We start from the raw sequence: 22,662 nt of genomic DNA on the forward strand, positions 1-22,662 counted from the left end.
AATTAATTTGTTTTCATTTAAGCTAGTTTTCTTTCATCTAATAATAAGCCGCTCATTGAAATTTGGCCGGTTCAAAACTTTGCTCAACGTTTGATTTATATTAGTGTAGAATCGATCTTTTTTTGTAAAATTGATTGGAAATTCCAATTTGGAATAACTGTTCAATCTATCACCCTAATATATACCTTTCGCATGAAGGTGACGACAATCCCGATTTTAAAATATTTGCTTACAAAATTCCACCTTTTAATCTCTCGAATTCCGTTTTTATTTAAAATCTTTGAAAATTTAAAAACTAAACACAATTGATAACTTAGCCGTTTTAAAGTCGATTTTAAGCCGCCGCCGACATTTTTAGCGTCACCCGCCGCCGTCGTTAATATTTGTCGTCGCAGGGCTCTGTTCGCGAATAAACCGAGGATAAAACATTTTTGTTAATTTTTTATTTATTAATTGCGAAAGTAAAGCCTATAAAATCCTAAAAAGTTCTTATAAACTAAACGAAATATAGTAAAAACAAAACACTGCAGTAGATTAAACACTTTAAAGAAAAAATATTGTCTTGACAAAAAAATCTGAAAGCGTAAATCATAAAATTTCATCTCATAGGTGTTTAACAAATAAAATTTCTAAATTAATAAATTTTGCTGCACAAATTTTCTGAGGAAAAGAGAAACAAAAAAACAAATTGGCTGATTAATATAAATCTTGTGCAAACAAACAAAAAAAATATAAAAATCAACAACAGAGACGTTTAGCTTTCACACAAAAATTTGCATACACCGAGACACAAAAATATGAAATGGGTAAGAAATGAAGAATACATTCGATTATTTTATGTTGCTATCCTATATGGGTTGTAGTATAATGCATAATTATTATAATTATAATGGGTGAACATATTTGAATCATCATTGATGATTTTAAATTTATATAAAAGTAATTTTACAGATGCAATAGTGTAAAATTTCACAAAAATTGATTTATGCGTCAACCTTCATGTTGAACAGTTAATAAATCAATAATAATACGCACAATAATATGTTGCAACAAAATACTAGCTACTGCAGGCTGCCGCAATAGTGAAAGGATGTTTATTATAATATTTATACTATAAATACATATCGATCATTTGCTTGTAATGTGTTATAACTTATAATTAGGGCTTTTATTATACTGACATAAGAAAGAAAGTATTATAATCTAACTCCATCGGATTAAATTCGTCTAAAACAAAGATTTTGAAAAAATTTATTTAAAATTACAACTTCTCAAAATAACTAAACTTTTGAAGTAGTTTTACTTGATACAAACTTTTTGAGTTGTAATGCTTATCTAGCAAATGCACTGAATGTGTATTATACAGACTCACAGGAAAACATTTTTGTTATCTATTTCATATTGTACTTGGTTTTGGTTTAAGATATTTCCCAATTGGCTGTTGTTGTAATAGATTGGCTATGACTGAATGTTCTTCCATGGGGAAAAAACTTCTGGTTGATACAGCTGTTGCTGGGTTTAACAATCTTTGGCCGATTGGGAACAGGATCGTTCCGGAGCGAAGATCCAGGCTAAACCACAATCGTGTCGATAGATTATTGTTAATAGATTATGCAGTAAACTAGCTGCTGGGTTTAACAATCTTTGGCCGATTGGGAATAGGATCGTTCCGGAGCGAAGATCCAGGCTAAACCACAATCTTGTCGATAGAATATTGTTAATAGATTATGCAATAAACTAGCCCAAGGATTAGTCTAATGATTAGTTAATGGACAATATTGACTAGACTGTAGAACAATCTCTGGGTTAGTATGTAGACTATTTCATAGACTTATCAATAGACCAGTTTATGAAGTAGTCAGTAGACTACTTTATGGATTAGTCAATAGACTAGTTTATGGATTAGTCAATAGACTAACTAGTCAGTAGGTCAGTCAAATGACTAGTCAATAGTATTGTCCATAGAGTAGACAGTAGCCTGGTCTATAGAATCTTCAATACTATAAGTAGTCTAGTTCATCTTGTTACTCGCTTCACTTTCGTAAGCCTCTATCTTTGGGACAGGATTAGAGTTCCCTGTTGTTTACATTTTCTTATTGATTAACTTTTCTTTTTTCGATATTAATTAATCTGTTCCTAACATCATTACTTTCAAAGATTCTAGTGTTTTAACAGTTTTGCTTTTGTTGGAAGCTTTCTCTGGTGAAAAACTTCTGGTTGATAAAGCTGTTGTTTGATTGTTTGGGAGCGTTCCAGAGTGTAGACACAATTTTCGTGGAATCTAATAACAGTTGTTGTTGCAAAAGTTCGACTGTGGATGAAGGTTCTTTCCTGAAAATAGAATAAGGATAACTTTATCAATTGCATTAGTACTGCCTGTGGGTGGAAGGTGTAGCTAAAGAAACTGTGGCAACTCAGTCAGTCTTACCCATTGTAGACTTATTGGAGCGATCGGTTCGCAGTACAAGTTGAGAAAATTTACCATTTTGTGTTCATTTAGGACTCTTTTACATCTGGACTCAATAATTTAGATACTTCCATTTGATTCAAAATTTCTCGGCAGCTTGTAATTGTCTACGTACGATAGTAACGATGACGGAACTATTGCTGACGAAACAGTTCCTCCTGGGATATTATAAGAGTTGATATCCCATTTTCAACATTACTCAGTTAGATTCTCTACCGAAGCATGTTGGAAAAGAGCATTGTATGTATGAGAAGAAAATACGATGATATGTCCAGTATTCTTTGAAACGTACGTCGTATACGGAAGATTTGAACGTCATTCATACAGAATACCATGCCTTTTTTACGCCTACTTTTTGTATAATAGTCAATTTTAGAATATTTGTTAGTTATTTTTGTCCACTGGCTTTTCAAATAGCGCAACTTTTCTCTATCAACCTCATATTAAAAATTTCAGTAGGTTTTGTAACTTTGAATACATTTTCTAAAATTCGCAATTTGTATAAAAATTAATAAAGTTTGCAAAAAAAGAAAACTGTTTCGTATACATCATCTCAACCGCAAAACAAAAGTATTTCAAAATTACTACAAACATTTGAAAAATATTTTCATAATTTAGTACAAATTACTCACAATTCATAGTTAGTTGAAGCATTTAAATAAATGAATTTCTCTCTTCATGTATATCTATCTTTTTATCTTACTTACAGGCATTTATTGCGCCGAGTTGCAACAGTTTATTGATTCAAGCAAAACAAAAAACAACACAACAGTTTTAAAAAAATATTCAAAAATTATTAGAAATATTACGAATTTTTAAGCTTTTATTTTTATTTATTTTCTAAATTTCTCTCACAGTTTCTGCTTATTTTGCCATTAAACACTACACAGCTAATTGATAAACAGTAAACAAACAAAACAAAATAATAATATAATATTATTAAAACGATTGTCAATAATTGAAATCGAAATAAACAAACCAAAAAAAGTAAATTTATAGCAACACTTTTGTGTGCATTTGCGAAAATAATTTCGACATTGCGATTATTTCAAGAAATCGTGGCTGAAACAGCAACAAAGCCAACAACAATTGATGTAAGTAGAAAACAATATTATAAAATAAATATTCATTTTGAATTTTCAAAAATTGTTTTCTTTTAAGTTGAATCATTACAGTTTAATTTCATTTTAATTTTCCTTTAATTGTTCCTTAATTTTTGTTCTTTTATTATTTATTTTACTTTTTTATGTTGTTTGTTTAAATCATTTTCATTTTGTTATATTTAATATTTGTTGTTATTAAACACGTTCAACGTTATGATGAAAATAGTTATAACAAAATTTAGTAAATAAAAATAATCTTTAAAATGTTAAGATTTGAAAGTCAAAAGCATTAAACAATTTTCGAAACAAGCAAATCAAGTACAAAATTCGCAAAAAGAAACTAACACAGAATTTAAAATTGTGTCGCTATTCTTTAAAATTATTCCAAAATATTACCAGATTCTTGTTATACTAAAACAGATTTGTTTTGACGAACACGATTGTTCTTTATAGTTCATCAAATGATTGTATCCCCCAAAGCATCGCTTCTGAACTAAAATTGCCAGTTTGCGTTCTTAAATCGATATAACTAATGATACAATTGATGTGCCCTTGTGTAGCTTCCACATTTTGCTTGTGGCCGATAGAAGAGATTTATTTAATTGTGTATATGTACGAGGTAGGGGTAATGTATATAATGGCGCCACTTTACGGTCTTAACTACAGATATATGGCACGCAAATGTCTGGCTGCTCAGTCTCAGGCGACACAACGAGTTAAAGTTCTAGGAAATTGCGCAATCCTGATCTTAATTGTTGTAATATAGTTCTTGAATTCCAAAATCGCAGTTGGCCCTAATGTTAGACTCTGTCGAATCTCTAGACACTTAATGCAACGTTGTTTGAGTACCTGCAATTGTCAATTGATGTACGTCGATCCGAATAATAACTTGAATGTCGGAAAGATATAAAAATCGAAACCAATGGACCATTGCAAAACCTACCAATGGCCATTCCCATCTGCTGTAGATGATTTGCAATCTATACTCTCTAATCTGCAAAATAGCTTTTTAATAAACTTCTAACGGATTTCCTTACCATGAAAATTCGTCCATTTCCTTCGTTGCATTCAGTACTCTGAATCTTCACTGTAGCCTCCAGCCGTTAACACCCCTATTAGATTCCTTAGACCACATCTATCCAGTCCCATGAGTTTGCTTTTGCTAATATGTTATTTGTGGTTAGTTTTATCTGGAAATCTATCAGAGACCATTCTCTCCCTTCCATTTAGGTCAACATTTGTCCGCTAAAACCAAGGTCTTCTCAATTTTTAACCCACTCTTAAAACTTCTATGGTCTAAAATTATACTTTCTGATCGATGACAGCTGCTTGCAGATGATTTTTTATATATTCTTGGACTATGAATAATGTTGAAAATAACCCCATCAGACTCTCTTAATGGCCTCCGAGAGAGATCCGGTTGGAAGTTTACAGGCCCTTTTCATCACCATTGAGGTCGTAGTGCAATTAAAAGACTTAAGTGTTTTGATCTTTGGTGCAACACTCTGCTCCTTCTCTCTTGAAAAACAGCGGGGTGCTTTCGTCATCTTAATACTCCTTTGAGTTGACCTGCAGTTTCCCAAGTGAGACTCCTCTCTTAAAATATTCATTCGAACTTTACTACGTCCTGTCAATGTTTACTAAGAATATGTCTCTTCCTTATATTGAACGATAAGGGTTCTATCTTCTGCGATCTTATCCAGATCTTTATAATATTTCTTAATCTTGGTCATTGCCTTTACCTCCTTTATATCTTGGTATCTCTCCACTACAATCTACCGAACAAGTTGTGGACAGTGTCAGATCATTCCAATCTACGATTGACACTTAATCATCTAGTTTCGCAGATTTCTTAAACGTAATCCCTGAGATGTCTTTATCAACCTCTCTTTGTAACCTTCTGTTTGAAGTCCTTTAAAAGATCCATCATAAAGCATGTTAGAGATTCAGTCCAGTTCTTTAGACTTAGCTTCAAGGTTTTCCATATACATAGGTGTGATGTCATGCTTCACGTCAGAGAGTAGAACAAACTTCTGATTGACAATTCCACAAGACCATTTACATTTAGGTCTGTCAGTACTAGCCCTTCATCCATTATATCCGATTTCCACGTTTTATCCAACTCCTTTTTTCCAATCGTGTTTGTTCCTAACTATGTCTAAGTATGGACTGTTCGCCCTAGACACTGATAGGCTAGCCATTTAGACTCTCAACACTGCTTCCAAGCACCTTGAAGGTAAAGCTTTTAATACACAAAAAGCGAACCTCGATTGGCTGATACGTATTATCTACACAGAGGGAAAAAGAAATATACACGCCTGGTACCAAACTGACACCAAACTTTTTCAATAACATCCGTTGTCAAAGTACATACATACGTATGACAACAATCCGTTGCCAATAGTGATCTTACCACGTTTGTTAGCATTTAGACAACGGATGTGTATAAAATTTAAATTTCGACAACGAATTGTTGCAATGTTGACAATGTTGCGTTGTAAACATTACATAGTGTTGTCGTACGTATGTATATACTTTGACAACGGATGTTATTGAAAAACATTATCTTGACAAGATAAGTAACATTTAGTTGGACACATCTCTATAACAATGATTACCTAGGAATAAAGACAACAAAACGGCGTTTAAGCACAGGATACCATAAACCCGATGTGTACGTAAGACCTCGCATGATAAACTGCAAATCTAATTCCCTTCTAGACTCATGCATCCACTGACTCCTTTAACCAATTGTCATATTTTCCAACGAAAAACCTGATTCAAGTTTTCCAATCCATGCCATACATTCCACGACAATGACCAAAGATTGTAAACTCAGCAACACAGACATTACAAGTCTTGCTACTACAGCAAGAGTCGAACATTGACTCTTTGTTGAATTGCTCGGTATAAAGTGTTGTAGATGAGTTTACAATTCTATTTAAAAGAAAACTGTGGGATTCAATAATATAAACTTATCAATTGCAGGTGCTAAAAGTTAATATTAAATTTATTTATTTATAATTTTTCCCCCTCCTCATTTGTTAAATAAAAATTAACTTTTATTTTTATTTAATAACAAACACAACCATATCATATACACACACCCTAATACCCCCCACTTCATAAGTACCAAAGTAAATTAAAATACATTTTAAAGTTTTCACAAATATTCCAGCCAATGCCTTCTGCAGTAAGTGGTTCCGGTGGACACGGCTCAGCCGGTCATAACTCGAGTATACCCAGTAACGAGGAGTGCGGCATACGTGATGTGTGGAAACATAATTTGGAAGAAGAATTTCGTACCATACGAAAAGTGGTGCAAAAATATCACTATGTAGCAATGGATACGGAATTTCCCGGTGTTGTAGCACGTCCGGTGGGTGAATTTCGTTCAACAGCCGATTATCATTATCAGCTATTGCGTTGCAATGTAGACTTGTTGCGCATCATACAATTGGGTTTGACATTTATGGATGATGAGGGTAAAACACCACCCGGCTATAGTACTTGGCAATTTAATTTTAAATTCAATTTGAGGTATGTTGTGGCTAGGTTATTAATATGTTATTAGTTTTAATACGAATTTTTCTTTTTTTTTTTTTTTGTTTGCAGTGAAGACATGTATGCCCAGGACTCAATTGATTTGCTGACCAATTCTGGCATACAATTTCGCAAACATGAAGATGATGGCATTGATCCTTTAGATTTTGCCGAACTTTTAATGTCATCTGGCATTGTTTTGATGGATAATATTAAATGGCTTTGCTTTCATTCTGGCTATGATTTCGGTTATTTGCTTAAGCTTTTAACCGATCAAAATCTACCAGCTGATGAGAGTGAATTTTTCGATTTACTGCACATTTATTTTCCCAATATATATGACATTAAATATCTAATGAAATCATGCAAAAATCTAAAGGGTGGTCTACAAGAGGTGGCCGATCAATTGGAGTTGCGACGTGTGGGACCACAGCATCAGGCGGGTTCCGATGCCCTGCTAACCGGCATGGCCTTCTTCAAAATGCGTGAGGTACTGAATGATAATAATATTAATATAGGAACCACATCCACATTTTTAGATTATGCCGTTGAGTTTAACAACAATAACATTTAATAATCGAATAATCGAAAGTGAAAATAAGGTTACAAATCATATTTCTCATCATGTATAGAGTTGTTCTAAACTCACTAGTCAAGGGTCATCTTAACTAAACATACGTTAAACTTACCTACTAACAAATGTTGTAATTAATATTTCACATCTAAACGATAATTGTTTACACTAACGCAACATATTACTTACTCCTTTCACATACATTCGCTTATTAGTTTTTAAGGACATTAATTTACTGTTTTTTCTCTCTATCTTTCTATACAATACTTTTTTTTGCAGGCCTACAAATATCAAATATTTGTAATATTTCAATATTATTGAAATGTATAGATGGGATATCTTAAGTCCCATTCGAAATGGTTCATTTTATTTTTAATTAATAATTTTCATTTAATAGTTTCAACTATTTTTCAATATGTATACGACTTTATGGACTTTAATCTTGTGGTCGTTAAATTGCTATGAGCAAAACAACAAATCTGGACTAAATATTTAATATTTTAGTTTGTTATTTATTGTTTAAAAGGTAAATACTTACCGTAACATGTTTTTTATAAACTCGATTACATGAAAACTATTTTGAACCCCTTTTTTCAGTTAAGATAATTAAAATTATCTTTATTTCTTTATACAATATTATTTCTACTTTAAATATTTCCCTGTTGAAATCTCAAAACGATCTCTTCTACCTCAAACAAGGTTTTATGTTAAACAAAAATCTAAACCACAAAACTTATTAACTTATATTACTTAACTGAATTGCATTAAACTGAACTTTAACTATATTATATAATTTGTAGTTTTTAAGTTGTTTTTTTTTTTTTTGTTTTTGAACCAAACTATATTACAACAAAATGTTAATTTTCTTTTATTATTTCCACAAAATTTGCTTCTATGTATGAATTGTTAATGAAGTTATTTTTTATTGTTTTCTTTCTCTGAATATTATTTTCTTACCACAAAAAAATAATTGGTTTTGTTATCAAATATAAATTTGAATTAAAAAAAATGATTTTGTTGATTAAAACAAAATTTAAAACAAAAAAAACTCATTGGTTTTTCATTTGTTATGTAATTTCTTTTTTCCCCAAACCATTTCCACATGCTCTATATGAACTTGTTCATTTAAGCCAATGAAACTTCATTAACATATTCCTTCATATAACAAGCTAATTTGTTAATAATTCTTTTATTCCCCATAATTAATAACTTCAAATTAATTGCAACTCATTGGTTAAATAATGAACAAGTTCATATTTTGCTTATATTGAATCTTTCAGTTTCAATTTTGTAAGTATACGTTACATAAATTATTTATTTAAACCATAACTTTCAAAGTAAATAACTCTTAGTTATCATTAATTAAATTTATATATACATGATAAACTACTAAACTAGGCTTTCTTAAAATAGACAAAAATTCAAATAATTGTTGAAAAGTTTCCCAAAAAAAACTTTAATTAAAAACAAAGAATATATATCGCACAGAATAAAACGTTTGAAATTGGATTGATTTTGTTTTCATGATATGACGTTTTTATATTGAAATTCTAATTTTAAATAAACCAGGAATATATATATCGGAAAAGGTTTCATTAATTTAAAATATAATGAACAAAAGTTTAAATTTTAATTCATATTTTCGATAATTTTTAAAATATCTATCTATCGCAATCAATAGGTTAGGTTTCTTAACTTGGGACCATACGATCCTTTTATAACAGAAATATAATAGCAGCCTGACTTGTAATAAGATAAGGAGTGAAGGATGACAAAGATAGAGAAATACAGAGGAGATAATAAAGTAGCGACTAGTAACCTTTAATAAGATAAAACAACAAATATTAGGAGTACTATATCCCTGAATAGAAAGACTTTATAATCAAACCCAATTTAACAAACCAAAGGTGTGTTCTTATCGAACAATAGATAGATCTGTTGAGGCCCAGCATACGTCTCATAAAGTCTCTGTTAAAATAGTGTTCCTCCCGCTTGCTACGCTTGAGGTCATTCACATTATTATGAAAGACGCTTAAGAAGATTGACAGGTATCAAAACTTGACGTACTGTCAATCAACTTAATGATCATGACAGCTTTTGTGAACAACAACAGCGTCAGCAGCCTTAAACTAAACCAAACAAATGACAGCAAATGAAATTTGTTTAAGATCAGATAGATCATAAAAATATGAACTTCTCAGAATACAGAATACCTAAAGATTCCAGAGTTAGACAATAAAATAGAAGATGATTTACGGAAATTATTATATAGAAGATCAGATGCGTTTTTCACAATTTCCAGATCTACAATTATCATTAATAACCGATAATGGACAGTTTAGCTGAAATCTGCGAAGACCTAGTAGTAGATTTGACAAACTAAATAATGCATTAAATTGTTGGATATATCACAGAAATAAGCCCTTGCCAGTATCTGTAAACTTACAATTTCCAGAGCAGACATAGAAGATAGCTACCATCACTTCCTCATCTTCAATAATAACAAGTCATTATATGGCAAACCAATGCGTCTAGCATACTTTTCACATCTATATTGACATGTAATGACTTATAATAGACAGCTAACTGAGATCTAAGAAGAATTAATGACAATGAACAGGATTTTAGTAGGGTAATAACCGGACACTGGTTAATTGGAGCCTTTAGGGGTCGGTAACACACAGGATTTTTGCAGGTTGTATGAGGACGAAGAGGAACTGGAGACATTAGGGCATATTTTATGCCACTGTCCCAAAATACAGAGTCTGAGACTGAAATGGCTAGGTAAAGGATTCCACGATGAACTAGGAGATGTAGCAAAGGTGAAACCTAGGCGACATTATGGGCTTCATTAGGGGAATATTTTGGATTTTCAGATAACAGACAATTAAGAATTTCCCTTCCATGACCACTTTCATTCTTTGTTATCTTTTTGGAGGGAACTCTCACTCTTCTCTCTTTTCTTGTGTCTTTTAATTTCTCCTTGTTCTTTATTAAAGGGATTCACAATGGACCTTTGGGTCTTCGAGTGGATGTATACATTGGCATACAACCCTTTTAAACTAAACTAAACTAATGAAAATGGTTATTGCAATAGTTATCCCTTGTGACCATTCAGAGATTTAATAGCAGCATGGCTATCAGTAAGAGTTCTAATATCCCAATCAGTTGCCCTTTTAAACGCTTATATTTCAGCACGCAGAATACTACAAACATCATTAAGTCTAAAAGAGATTTTAATCCAAAATTCTTCCATGAATATGCCACCAACAACACCATCGGTATAAACATGTAGACAATCGAAAACTAGGGAAAAAGAAAACTACATTGAGATAAGAAACCGTAAATTTCTATTGATAAATGGTTCCGCCATGTAATAATCAATAATATAAGGATTAGGAAGAGTTTCAACTATCCTTTCAAGAACCTATGGAACAGAAGTCCTTAATCTAATAGCACAACACATAGCCAGTTGCATGGGTAATAGGTCCACTTGTAGTTAAGCACATTTAGAATAGTTTTCAAAGCTCCGATAATGAGAAAATCTCAAAAATCTTTTCAAGAAGTAATCCATTTGAGGCCTTTTATAGTGAGTTCCTCCAGACAACTACGTCTTACAACATAATTAGTTACAACATAATTACGTTATTCACACTTCTACGAACATATAAACCATCAGGACTTTTAAAGATATTGAGAAAAGATTCGTACTCCATAATAACATCCTATCTAGGACAAAACCTTCTAAAACCTGAGACGCGTTGAATTCGAATATGACCTCAGACTGTCTACAACACATCGGGGATTTGAGATATCGTATCCTGAAATTTGAAAAAAATGCAATTTTTGGTGCTTTTTGAGACGTTATAACAGCGCCAATTATGAATCAGACTTTATGTCATCTAGGCTAGGCTAAAGGCTCAACATCTGACATATCTTCTTTCATTTTCATGATATCTAGATTCGGATTCAGCTCACTCCTTTAGAAAAGTATACTTTGCTCTCTGGGTTAAAAATTTGTCGGCCTGTGTAATACAATTTAAATTTTTATTCAAAATCTTAATAAAAAGGTGTTAATACTAAATGTTTCAGCAATTTAGATATAAACAAATAAATTTCATATTTTTTGGTTGATTTTAGGTACCGAGCGAAAAAGTATTTTCGTAAATAACATAATGTTGGCCTTTCGTGTACAGGTACATGTAATGTACATGTTACCATAATGTTAGTTAGAATAGTGATGATGTGGGTTTGTGTGACCTTTGGCAATTATACATTTTAGAATAACTTTGCTTAACCTTTTTGACCTCAACGTTACTAGGGGATAGAAAATAATGTATTAGAACAAAATATCATAAAATGTTGCAGAAATGAAACAACAATTACTTGTTTGATTACATTAGAAGGAATTATAATCATCCATAGAACTAGTTATTTTGCCATTGAAATCTTATAACAGAAAATAGCCACTTCAAACAAAAATCACAGAGAAAAGTGTGATAAATGCGAACAAAATTCGACATCGAACAAGAAATCTAGTATATTTTAGCTTAATTTGGATATTGAAATTCGGCCGATGGTTTCAGATCCGTTTGACTGCATAAAGACTTGAAAGAACTACCTCCGAAGGTGACAATTTCAAACCAAATCATTTGATCTCAACGGCAAAGTTGAACGTGCCCAGTTTATAATCAATATAATAAACAAGAAATTGTTTAAAATCGAATAACAATCAATAACCCAAGTATGCTAGACAATGGCATATTAATTCGGTATCGAATAGGTTTGGAAATAGTGTAAAACATGGAATTTTTTACGATATTCCATGAAGCTGGATAGTTTTGTTTATTTATTATGTTGTTTATTTCCAATTATACTAAAAATATTCCATTGAAATAAAAATCAACATACAACTCGAAAGAAGTTCATAAAGGGCACGGACTGCGTTAATCCGATTTTGAACTTTAGAAATGCTTACACCAGCGCGAGAACCTGATGTAATGGGGCATAATCCGATGCAGCTCTTTCCCTAATAAACGTATACTCTGGAACAATACTGTATAATCAAAGATCTATGAACACACAGGGTTGTCTCAGAATTTAAATTACATCCGCAAAACGGACAAGTTAGTTTGAAAGGAGGATGTATATACATCAAGACAAGATGTGAAAATGAACTATCTTTTATTCTAACTAGAAAGTTATGACCTAAATTGGGTAGACAACGAACGGCATAACTTCTAAAACTAACTAGTTCCTGGACAACATGATTGCAATCATACATTCCCCGACAGCCGGTTCTACGTACCAGAATGACCCGAATTATACGGCCAAGGGCTGTCAACCCCAGCAACAAGAACAATTGCAATCATAACACTTCTAGTATCCATGCAGAAATACTTGCAATAGCCCGTAATGACTTCTGCAGAAGTTGCTACAGTGAGAAAGAAGACTACCTCTTATATCACTGTCCCATATTACAGAATATTTGTTCTTAGACCATGGGACAACGATTCTTTGAAGACTTTTCCGGACATTAGGCTAGATCATCTCAACGCCTATAATAGGTTATGTATGTACTTGGCTTAGAAGAAGTCATTCGTGATTTGACCATAAGCGAGATTTTTGGACTCTGCAGTTGTTGATATTAAAATGATTTTCTATATGAGGGATTATATGACGACTAGGGCCAATTATGGACAGATTCTTACGAAATGTGGTATATAGATTTTGGTTTATAAGCTTGTTTGATGATAAATTTTATCACTCTACTTGTATTTCTAAGCCAGTTATGATCGATAAAGTCATTTTCTTAAGGGGACTTTATATGAACCAATTTTCGGAACAGACGGACAGACATGGCTAGATCGCCTAGATTAGATTCTAATGACCAGAATATATAACATTTAAAACGTAACGAATTAGTAAAATTAGCTGAACTTTAGAAAAGGTATTAATGCAATATATTTCAGCGCAATTCAGAATCTAAATCAAAATCTTATGACATAAAAATAGTAAAATAACCTATTGATGATATTTTTATTATAACAAAAATCGCCAATTTGTTGTTAATATAATTTTTGTTTAATAAATCTTCTATATAAAACTTTTCTTTATAGATGTTCTTTGAGGATAATATTGATAATGCCAAATATTGTGGACATTTATATGGTTTGGGTACCTCATTCATAGTAAATGGTGCTAATTTCCACGAGAGCAATGGTGAGAATGCAAACGCAACGTGATTCATAATTGAAATAGAACGTACGCAAAATATATTTGCCAACAATCCAACAACATGAAACAGAACAATATAAAATAATTAACAAATAACAACCACAACAACTGCGTTAATAAAAAAAGAAGAGTTAAAAACAGCAACACAGCACATTAAGAACAAACATCAAGCAAATATAATAAAAACAATTAAGAAAAAAAAATATTTTAAAAGCAGCAAAAAACAAACTTAATTTCGTTAAACAAAATTATCTAACTTAATAAAAAAACAACAGCTTCAACAATATATAGCATGCATGTCTTCAAAAACAATCTATGTTTGTAGAAAAAAACAAAAATAAAATTTAAACTTAAAAAAATATAAAAAAAAAAATCGTAAAATAAAAATATTTAACAAAAAAATTGTAAAACCTTTAAAAAAAAAGAGTATAATATTAAAGTAGTTGAAACATTAAGAAAAAAACACAAAAACATCTACACACTTTTAAATATCTAAATTATAACAACAACAAAAACTAATAATTAAATGTGTTTCTTTAATTTTTGATAAAAACAACAACAACAATTGATTAATTATTAAGTAAGCAAAGCATTATAATAATTACAACAACAATAAAAAAATATATATACTAAAAATACCACAATTATTTTAAATTTATATTAAAAAAAAAAGAAAATATTTGCAGTTTTATTTACAATCTTTTTTTTAGGGTTTGGTTGGGGTTTTACAAAGTAATTATTTTCTTTCATTCCAATTACTTTTTAAATATTTAAATTCTTTTACCATTCTCCTGGTATTTTATTATTATACATTGATGCTATAGCGGGATCTTCAGTTTCGTATATGATCAATACCTCTCGAAACTTATCGAGCAGTTGTAATAGCTGGGAACGTCTCAAGTTTTCAAAATACATAATTTCCTCTAAATGATGTTCACTTTTAAAGTAACCAGCCTGATAAAGTTTAACCATTAATGATAAATCATCAAGATTTGCTGAGGCTGGTATACGTCTTATGGCAGGTCGATCGGATTCCTCAAAAACTTGTATAAGTTCTTTGATTTTTTCCTCATCTTCAATGGATGCTATACTATCACAATTATCAGTACTTAAGGAAGCTGTCATGCTGGAAAAGATATTAAAATGATGAGTTTGATAGTGAGTGAAGTTATAGCGAAAAATGATTTCGTAAGTTATAAGAGTTTTTTAAGGTTGATCTAAACAAGGAGGTTAAGGCAAGGCTAGGGACGCAATAATCTCTTGACTTTTATCGATGTTTTCATCAAGGGATAAGCTAAAGAATTTGCTCGGGATGGTCCATTCCCTCTCTACACGGTCTCAGACAGAATGATATTGTCGCCCACCCATTACTCTTGTGAGTACAAACTGGCTTGTATACGGTTTGACTGTGGCCTATAGTTCTATCTAGAGGAAATTAACTTAAGGTTGATACAGCTGTTGCTGGGTGACACGGATTGTGCTAGATCGTATATCAAATTGTCGTGGGTACACATCCACATGTCTAAATCGTCTAACTCTCAAAAGAACGATGGATTGGACAGTGCGGAGACGGTATTGCACCAATGACAAAGACTTTCAAGGTGACCAAAACTGCAGGTATGGTAAAGTAGCCTAATAAACAACCAGATAACTCGTGGTCTTCGTAAGGACATCATTAAGGGAGGACATTCTGCAATGAGGAGTCTTCTAACCGGTGATGTAGAAATACAGTTGGTATTCATAAAGGTCCCCGTAAGGAGATACTTAAGAGAAACAGATCTGGGTATGATTAACCCTCTTCATCCAACAAGATGGTTAAGAAAACGGTCAACCTGAATGAATGTCTACAGGTGGCTGTCATCGATTGGAATGGGAGGATCGGCACCATTCTATGGCAGCCAATTTAAGGTAGATCATTGACGAAATCGCCGCCTTAAGTGGCAATATGGAGGATGTATTCTTCTTGGACTTGTTAAGTTATACAAATGACTTTAATCCAGTGACAAGGATTGATAACAGCTAAAATCTTTCGAACTGCCATTTAGTTCAATAGTGACCTTATATAGCAAGAATTCCAGGCATCTGTACTTACATCATAACGGCAGTATTGGAGAAGTAGAATGGTAGATTCCTTAATGATTAATACAGGTCAGTAACATAAATCAAGAAAACACATAAAATGCCGAGATCCGAAGAAAAGTAAATTTCTAATAAATGGTCAATGAAACACTGGATTTCATAGATCTTGGTCAGTTCCAAAATGCAAACCATATAGGATATTATAATGTAAATGGTATATATTGAAGAAATTTATAACATATAGTCAATTATAAAACTGTTAGGATATGGTACTATATGTACTTGGTATAGATTAGAGAACTCTTTTCCCGGAAGAAATCCTCTGCCTTAATCATACATGGTATCAACTGAAAAAAGCTTTCCATGTAAGAAATACTATAATCATATCAAGAGAAACCTTGACATATCCTAAAACATAAACTGTATATGGCCAGATCTGACCAGAACTTGATCCAACTTATAAAGCTTAAAAACTTTCGTGAGAACAAAATTTCTTCAAACTTACCTAAAATTCGATTTATGACTTGAAGAAGGCTGGGCGGCAATATTATCCGATGTTGTGGAACCGCCACCGGAAAATCGGTCCTCCGTTATGGAACGTCGACTAGTATGTGGTACAGGTAATGGTTGACTAGACATACTCAACAATGAACCTGCTCCTCTAATAAAAAAGTAATAAAGAGATTTTTTTTTAAATACAAACATAAACAATATATACATTAGGGTGTCAACTTTAGATATTTTACTTCTATCTCATGAATACTATACACTATTAATTCTTAATTCAGGATGTATGACACTCTATTGTAAATATCTCTCATATCATGATAAAGAATTAAATCATCAACACACAAATAATACATACAAATCATCATCACTGACATTACTACTGCGTCCTGGTAATATTATATCATCTTGACCCAAAATAGAACCAGCTAAATCCATTAATGAAGCCGATTCTAACTCACAACCACCGTCATCGTCGTCATCACTATCCAAATCGGTCAAATCACTCGGCATAAATTGTACATAAGTATGCAATTGCATAAGTAAATGATGTTGCAGCATCCACAAAACCATTTGTGCCAGAATACCCTGGCGGGCAGACTGTTGCAGGGGGGTGGTTAAATGACCAATCGAAGTGGGCAAAGAAAAATCAGAGATTACTTCAAATAATGACATGCCAGGAAATCGTACGGAGAATTTTTCCACCAAATGAGATTTTGTGTGCAGGGGTGCATCTGGTGCAATAACATAAACATTTGTTTCACATAAAGGATAAATGATTGTGGCCTTGGCCCAATAAACTAAATGGGAGACCAATTTATTAACATGTTCTATGCTAAGATCCGCTTCAGATGCCATACTTTGTAAACTCATTAGGGGAGTATATACTTCTATAAGTTGCAATAGCATTCTAGCCCCAGCTGGAGGAACACAATCCAAAAGTTCTGCAAAATCCACTAGTAGTAACATGCCATGGTAGGGTTTTAAAGACTTTAAACAGTGATCGATTGTTTCCGGATCCACCATGCTGCCTTTTTTATGCAACTGATGTGCCTTAGCCGGTAAACAAAAGCTCAAGGTGAGATTTTGATTAATAGTGCTATTCAGCAAGCCCGTTGTGCACAAATCATGATAAATGGATTTTAACGATTGCGCTAAACTACATCTTTCAGATATCAAATCGAAAGCTTTCTCTAAAGGCTGCTGTTTCGAGGAAACTTCATCGTGTGTACGTGCCATCAGAACAGTCTCTTCGGTAAGATAACCTACCCTCTGCTCCTCTACTTTGAGGGCTAATCCAAGACGTTTACTTAAATCATAATAGCATTTCACTATGGAATAACTTGCCTGGGCATGTAAAGCAAACACAATATTGACCAGCATTTGATGAGGCTGTGATTTTTGTGTATTTTGGTTATTTTGTGCTGGCATTAAAATTTGTGGTGTACACATTAGTGTTTGATTATTAGTGGAAGCACTCAAGTTAGTAAGCTGGCTTGAACGATGCTCTTTTTTGGACACTAAAGTCGGGTGACTAACAAAACGTACATCATTAACTTTAAGCTCAAATTTTTGATTGCACAATTGTGGTTTAACAGCAAACAAAGGAGCCAGTACTTCATCAGCAAAACCATATAACTGTCCAGCTTTGGTGACAGCAATATTATTACCACTATTAGGAGCAGCTGGTTGCAGTAGATCATCGGAATTTTGTAGAGCGAAACGACTGCGCTTCTTGTGAATCAAGTCATTTCCCGTTTTGGAACCGGTACTCACTATGCTGCTACTACTATCCACATGTGGAACAATAGGTGGAGCAACCGGCACAGCTAGTGATGATTTTTCTCCATTTTGCAATTGATAGGGATAACGATACAACAGTCTATCTCCTTTACTATCCAAATAAACAAGAATTATTGCCATAGGATTTACTTCCATTATGGCAAAGAATAATTATGGACATTAAGAAAATCAAATCAAAGTTCTACAATATCACTACAAAAGAAAAAGAAAATATTTTTTTTTATTTAGAGCAGCTGTTTTGTGTTGATAAATTAAAACATAGTGTTGGTAAGCGAACGAATTTTCTAATGAATGAATTTTTACAGAGTTGCAATTCAAAAAGTTCATTTTATAATTAATTTTTCATTTTAAGGATAAGTTGTATAAATCGAAATATTTTGAAGTCATACATAAAGGGAATTTTGAACGGACTTAAATTTCTAAATTTTTCGCTTAATTAAAAAAAATGATACACGTTAAGAGAAAAGAAAGTGTTTAAGTCATAAAAATTAACCTCATAGAAACTTAGACTTTGGGGTCAAAATTCATCAAAATATAGCATTTCGACTTTATCAAACATATTTTGAAAAAGAGCCATATATTTGCGATATGAAATCAAAGGCTTTCTCTAAAGGCTGCTGTTTAGGTTATTGAGTTATAATTTTTAATTTATCAGCTATTTATATTGAAAACGACCTTAATTTTGTATTTATTTTTATTCGGTTGAAATTCTTGCAATAACTAACAAATAACGCAACGATCACAAAAATTATTTTTTGGGGCATAGCGCTTTTTTCCATACAAATTGGCATTTTTTGAAGTCGTAGAATGCGCTTGTAAAAATAGATTTTATTTTATTTTGAGACCGTTTATTTTTATGCTCACATTCTTAGGTACTCATTCTCTCAACAGCATTACCATAAATTCAAAAAATTTTCATACATTTTATAAACAAAACCATGTAAATAGGCAACAAAAAATAAGAACAAAAAAAAATAAATAGAAATATGAGAGAATTTGTAGTTACTGCCGTAGCTTTAATTATGGGTCTATGTCGTTTTGACAACGCTTTTGCTTGAAGTTACATTCGTGTTCTGTTTCATCATTCATATCGAAACTCGCAATTATGTAATTTTATATAAACTTTGATATCTTGAAATTAAAATCCCACTAAGAACGAAATGAAGTCAATTCATAAATGTATGAATTTTGCCAAAATACACTATATCGGAGTATTGGCCATCTTTAATACATAGTTAGTTAGTTAGTTAGTTAGGTAGTTAGTTAGTTAGTTAGTTAGTTAGTTAGTTAGTTAGTTAGTTAGTTAGTTAGTTAGTTAGTTAGTTAGTTAGTTAGTTAGTTAGTTTGTTAGTTAGTTAGTTAGTTAGTTAGTTAGTTAGTTAGTTAGTAGTTAGTTAGTTAGTTAGTTAGTTAGTTAGTTAGTTAGTTAGTTAGTTAGTTAGTTAGTTAGTTAGTTAGTTAGTTAGTTAGTTAGTTAGTTAGTTAGTTAGTTAGTTAGTTAGTTAGTTAGTTAGTTAGTTAGTTAGTTAGTTAGTTAGTTAGTTAGTTAGTTAGTTAGTAGTTAGTTAGTTAGTTAGTTAGTTAGTTAGTTAGTTAGTTAGTTAGTTAGTTAGTTAGTTAGTTAGTTAGTTAGTTAGTTAGTTAGTTAGTTAGTTAGTTAGTTAGTTAGTTAGTTAGTTAGTTAGTTAGTTAGTTAGTTAGTTAGTTAGTTAGTTAGTTAGTTAGTTAGTTAGTTAGTTAGTTAGTTAGTTAGTTAGTTAGTTAGTTAGTTAGTTAGTTAGTTAGTTAGTTAGTTAGTTAGTTAGTTAGTTAGTTAGTTAGTTAGTTAGTTAGTTAGTTAGTTAGTTAGTTAGTTAGTTAGTAGTTAGTTAGTTAGTTAGTTAGTTAGTTAGTTAGTTAGTTAGTTAGTTAGTTAGTTAGTTAGTTAGTTAGTTAGTTAGTTAGTTAGTTAGTTAGTTAGTTAGTTAGTTAGTTAGTTAGTTAGTTAGTTAGTTAGTTAGTTAGTTAGTTAGTTAGTAGTTCGTTAGTTAGTTAGTTAGTTCGTTAGTTAGTTAGTTAGTTAGTTCGTTTAGTTAGGTAGTTAGTTAGTTAGTATTTAGTTCGTTAGTTAGTTAGTTAGTTAGTCGTTCGTTAGTTAGTTAGTTAGTTAGTTAGTTAGTTAGTGAAAATCTTTTATTTTTTTAACTACTCCTTTCGATAAAGTTGTCTTTATTTGTTTAACAGTAAATTAACAAATACAGCTAGTGGTAAGCTTGGCACTCCCAAAAAATGCAGCTCTACAAGTTAATTGGATTTAAACGCCAAAACCTAACGACGAATAGGCAGGCGAAGAGAAATATGCAAAATTAACGATGAAAGCAACAGCAAAAGAAAAAAACAAACTCAACGAAGAGCCGCCATTTATTGAATTTTGCAGTCTTCGAATGAACGTACGTGAAAAACTTGTACACACATTTTGCTCCAAAAATGGAAAAAATGTAAGTGAATAAAAAAACTATTAAAACCACAAAAAAATAAATGAATTTTAAACAAATTAAACGAAAAGAAATAATAAAAACAAAGTGAAAAAAATATTTAACAAAAAAACTTACAAAAAATAAAAAAAACTACAAAATGTAAGTCGATGTGATAGTGTGTGTATGTTGTTGGTTGATAAAGAAGTACAAAATTATTTTAAAAAGGTGTTGTGCAAAGAAGAAAAATAATATAATAATACAAAGTATTTTACGGATGGGGCACAGGAAAGGGGGGGCGGTCGAGCGACTCTAATAATTATAGTGTTTTATAGAAATGAAATCAAATATATGTAATATATACAGGCATACATACTATATATATACATATATAAATTTGTGTATATTTTTTAATACATATAGAAATGAGGATGAGAAGAAATGACAGATTTTTGTTTTAAACATTTTGATTATTGGTTGTTGTTCGGTGTTGGTTCTATAAAGTGTAATTGAAATGACAAAATATTTTTGTATGTACGTGGGCATTTTTATTAAATCTATTATATATTGTTTTGTCGTCTGCTGAATGTACAAAAACCAATTGCAAATTTAGTGCATTTTCCTCTACTTCTACCCGATGAGGGAGCAGATTAAAACGACGACGTCAAATGCATAAAAATTAGAAAGTTTTCTTCTAAAAACTAGAATTAATAATATATTAGTACACGTTAATATTTTCGTCTTACACTTGCACACATTCAATTCAATCAAGCCCTGAAAAATTCTATATAAAAAATCTTGATATTTCTGTGTATATACTCAATTACATACGAATAGGTACATGTACGTACCTACATTCGTACATATATGATATATGTATTTACATTTAAATATTTTGTGTTTGTTGTAAAAAACAGAAAATATAAAAAAACGCGAAGGGGGGGAGGGGCATACACAAGGATAGACATCAGCAGCAGCAGACCATAAGAGATGGCTGCTTCGCTCGTTAGTTGGGTTGATGGCTGTCCTAGGTGAATTTATTAAAAAAATGTTTAAGAGGAAAAACGAATACGAATAAAATATCAAAGCAAAAAATTGAAAATTTTCAATTTTATTTTGTTTTTGTTTTCATTCTACTTTTTTATACTTCTATTACTGCTTCTTCTTTCAAACACTTTTATCGATATGGCAACACGCTGCAGATTTAAACCACCAAAGGGAATGTGAAAAGTTAGGTTAAAATACAACTCTGGCTGTCAAAAAGTAGTGTGTATGCAGTAGAAAAAGAAGACGACATGAGAGAAAAAAGGAAACTACTATACAACACTACCACTTCCACCAAATAGATCTGTGTGGAGTACATTATTATTTTATTATACCTTTGTCGCGCCAACAATTTTTTCTTCCTCATTAAATAAATAATAATTAAATTTTCTAGTGAATTCAATGGAAAAAATTAAGAAAAAACATAAGCTAACTTTAAAAAAGTGAAAGGATTAATTTTGTGTGAAGAGGAGTTCCATGTATATAGTTTTCAAAAACTGAAAAACTATTTGAAAGCAAGTGACAAGTGAAGAAGAAATACATACAAAAATAAAAAAATAAAATATTAATTGTTCGCAATTACGTCTTAAGTTGTAACAGAATTGAGTGTGTGTGAAAAATATTTAACTAATAACACGTTAGCAAATAAAATTTGCTAAAAAATTTAAACAAATGGCTTAAAATAACAACATTATCAAAACAAACAAAAATGGTAAGTTTTTACACTTATTCTTAACTCTTCTCGCAGATTTTGCAGTAATTTCTGGCGAATATAGGTTAAAAATCATAATTGTTAAATAAGTTTAGTTGTAAATTAATGCTAAATTAAGAGAAATTTAAGAATTAACAATT

General features: G+C 31.5%; 3 protein-coding genes across 12 annotated transcripts in view; 2 read left to right on the forward strand and 1 right to left on the reverse strand.

The window, feature by feature from the left end:
* The first annotated feature begins 371 nt into the window (after positions 1–371).
* On the forward strand, positions 372–14,193 carry LOC119606173 (CCR4-NOT transcription complex subunit 7). 6 transcript variants are annotated; one of them, XM_037959581.1, is made up of 5 exons: positions 372–806; positions 3,177–3,561; positions 6,731–7,110; positions 7,186–7,603; positions 13,807–14,193. In XM_037959581.1, exons 3-5 carry the CDS (start codon positions 6,752–6,754, stop codon positions 13,930–13,932), a joined length of 903 nt encoding a protein of 300 aa, XP_037815509.1. In that variant the 5' UTR covers positions 372–806; positions 3,177–3,561; positions 6,731–6,751; the 3' UTR covers positions 13,933–14,193. The 6 variants fall into 6 exon arrangements, with proteins under 6 accessions (XP_037815509.1, XP_037815508.1, XP_037815511.1 ...); XM_037959580.1 differs by having other exon boundaries at positions 6,749–7,110; XM_037959583.1 differs by having other exon boundaries at positions 3,325–3,561.
* A 173-nt stretch (positions 14,194–14,366) lies between these two features.
* On the reverse strand, positions 14,367–18,581 carry LOC119606172 (GATOR complex protein NPRL3). Its single transcript, XM_037959577.1, has 3 exons — positions 16,869–18,581; positions 16,509–16,664; positions 14,367–15,050 (listed from the first exon to the last, which is right to left on the reverse strand). Exons 1-3 carry the CDS (start codon positions 18,446–18,448, stop codon positions 14,705–14,707), a joined length of 2,082 nt encoding a protein of 693 aa, XP_037815505.1. The 5' UTR covers positions 18,449–18,581; the 3' UTR covers positions 14,367–14,704.
* Positions 18,582–20,717: 2,136 nt separating this feature from the next.
* The window catches only part of LOC119606171 (serine-rich adhesin for platelets), a 33,443-nt gene continuing 31,498 nt past the window's right edge, over positions 20,718–22,662 (forward strand). For 2 of the 5 annotated variants that reach the window (XM_037959572.1, XM_037959576.1), the window contains exons 1-2: positions 20,718–20,994; positions 22,205–22,522. The gene's annotated coding sequence lies outside the window, so the exon portion shown is untranslated. The remainder of the gene's footprint in view (positions 20,995–22,204; positions 22,523–22,662) is intronic. The other 3 variants (XM_037959574.1, XM_037959573.1, XM_037959575.1) reach the window with 3 other exon arrangements.

The sequence above is a fragment of the Lucilia sericata genome, unplaced genomic scaffold (assembly GCF_015586225.1).
Source record: "Lucilia sericata isolate MDLA Ls3-8-SP2 unplaced genomic scaffold, ASM1558622v1 Contig000556F_arrow, whole genome shotgun sequence".
In the NCBI taxonomy this organism is placed as follows: domain Eukaryota; kingdom Metazoa; phylum Arthropoda; class Insecta; order Diptera; family Calliphoridae; genus Lucilia; species Lucilia sericata.

Bases quoted from the DNA above. Each gene is read 5' to 3' on its own strand.
- LOC119606173 (XM_037959578.1), top strand. The intron at 7,111-7,185 runs GTATGTTGTGGC...TTTTGTTTGCAG, and splicing joins AATTTTAAATTCAATTTGAG to TGAAGACATGTATGCCCAGG. The intron at 7,604-13,806 runs GTACTGAATGAT...TTTTCTTTATAG, and splicing joins CCTTCTTCAAAATGCGTGAG to ATGTTCTTTGAGGATAATAT.
- LOC119606172 (XM_037959577.1), bottom strand. From the start codon at position 18,448: ATGGAAGTAAATCCTATGGCAATAATTCTTGTTTATTTGGATAGTAAA. The intron at 16,665-16,868 runs GTATGTATTATT...CTTTTTTATTAG, and splicing joins AATGTCAGTGATGATGATTT to AGGAGCAGGTTCATTGTTGA. The intron at 15,051-16,508 runs GTAAGTTTGAAG...TATCTTTTCCAG, and splicing joins AGTCATAAATCGAATTTTAG to CATGACAGCTTCCTTAAGTA.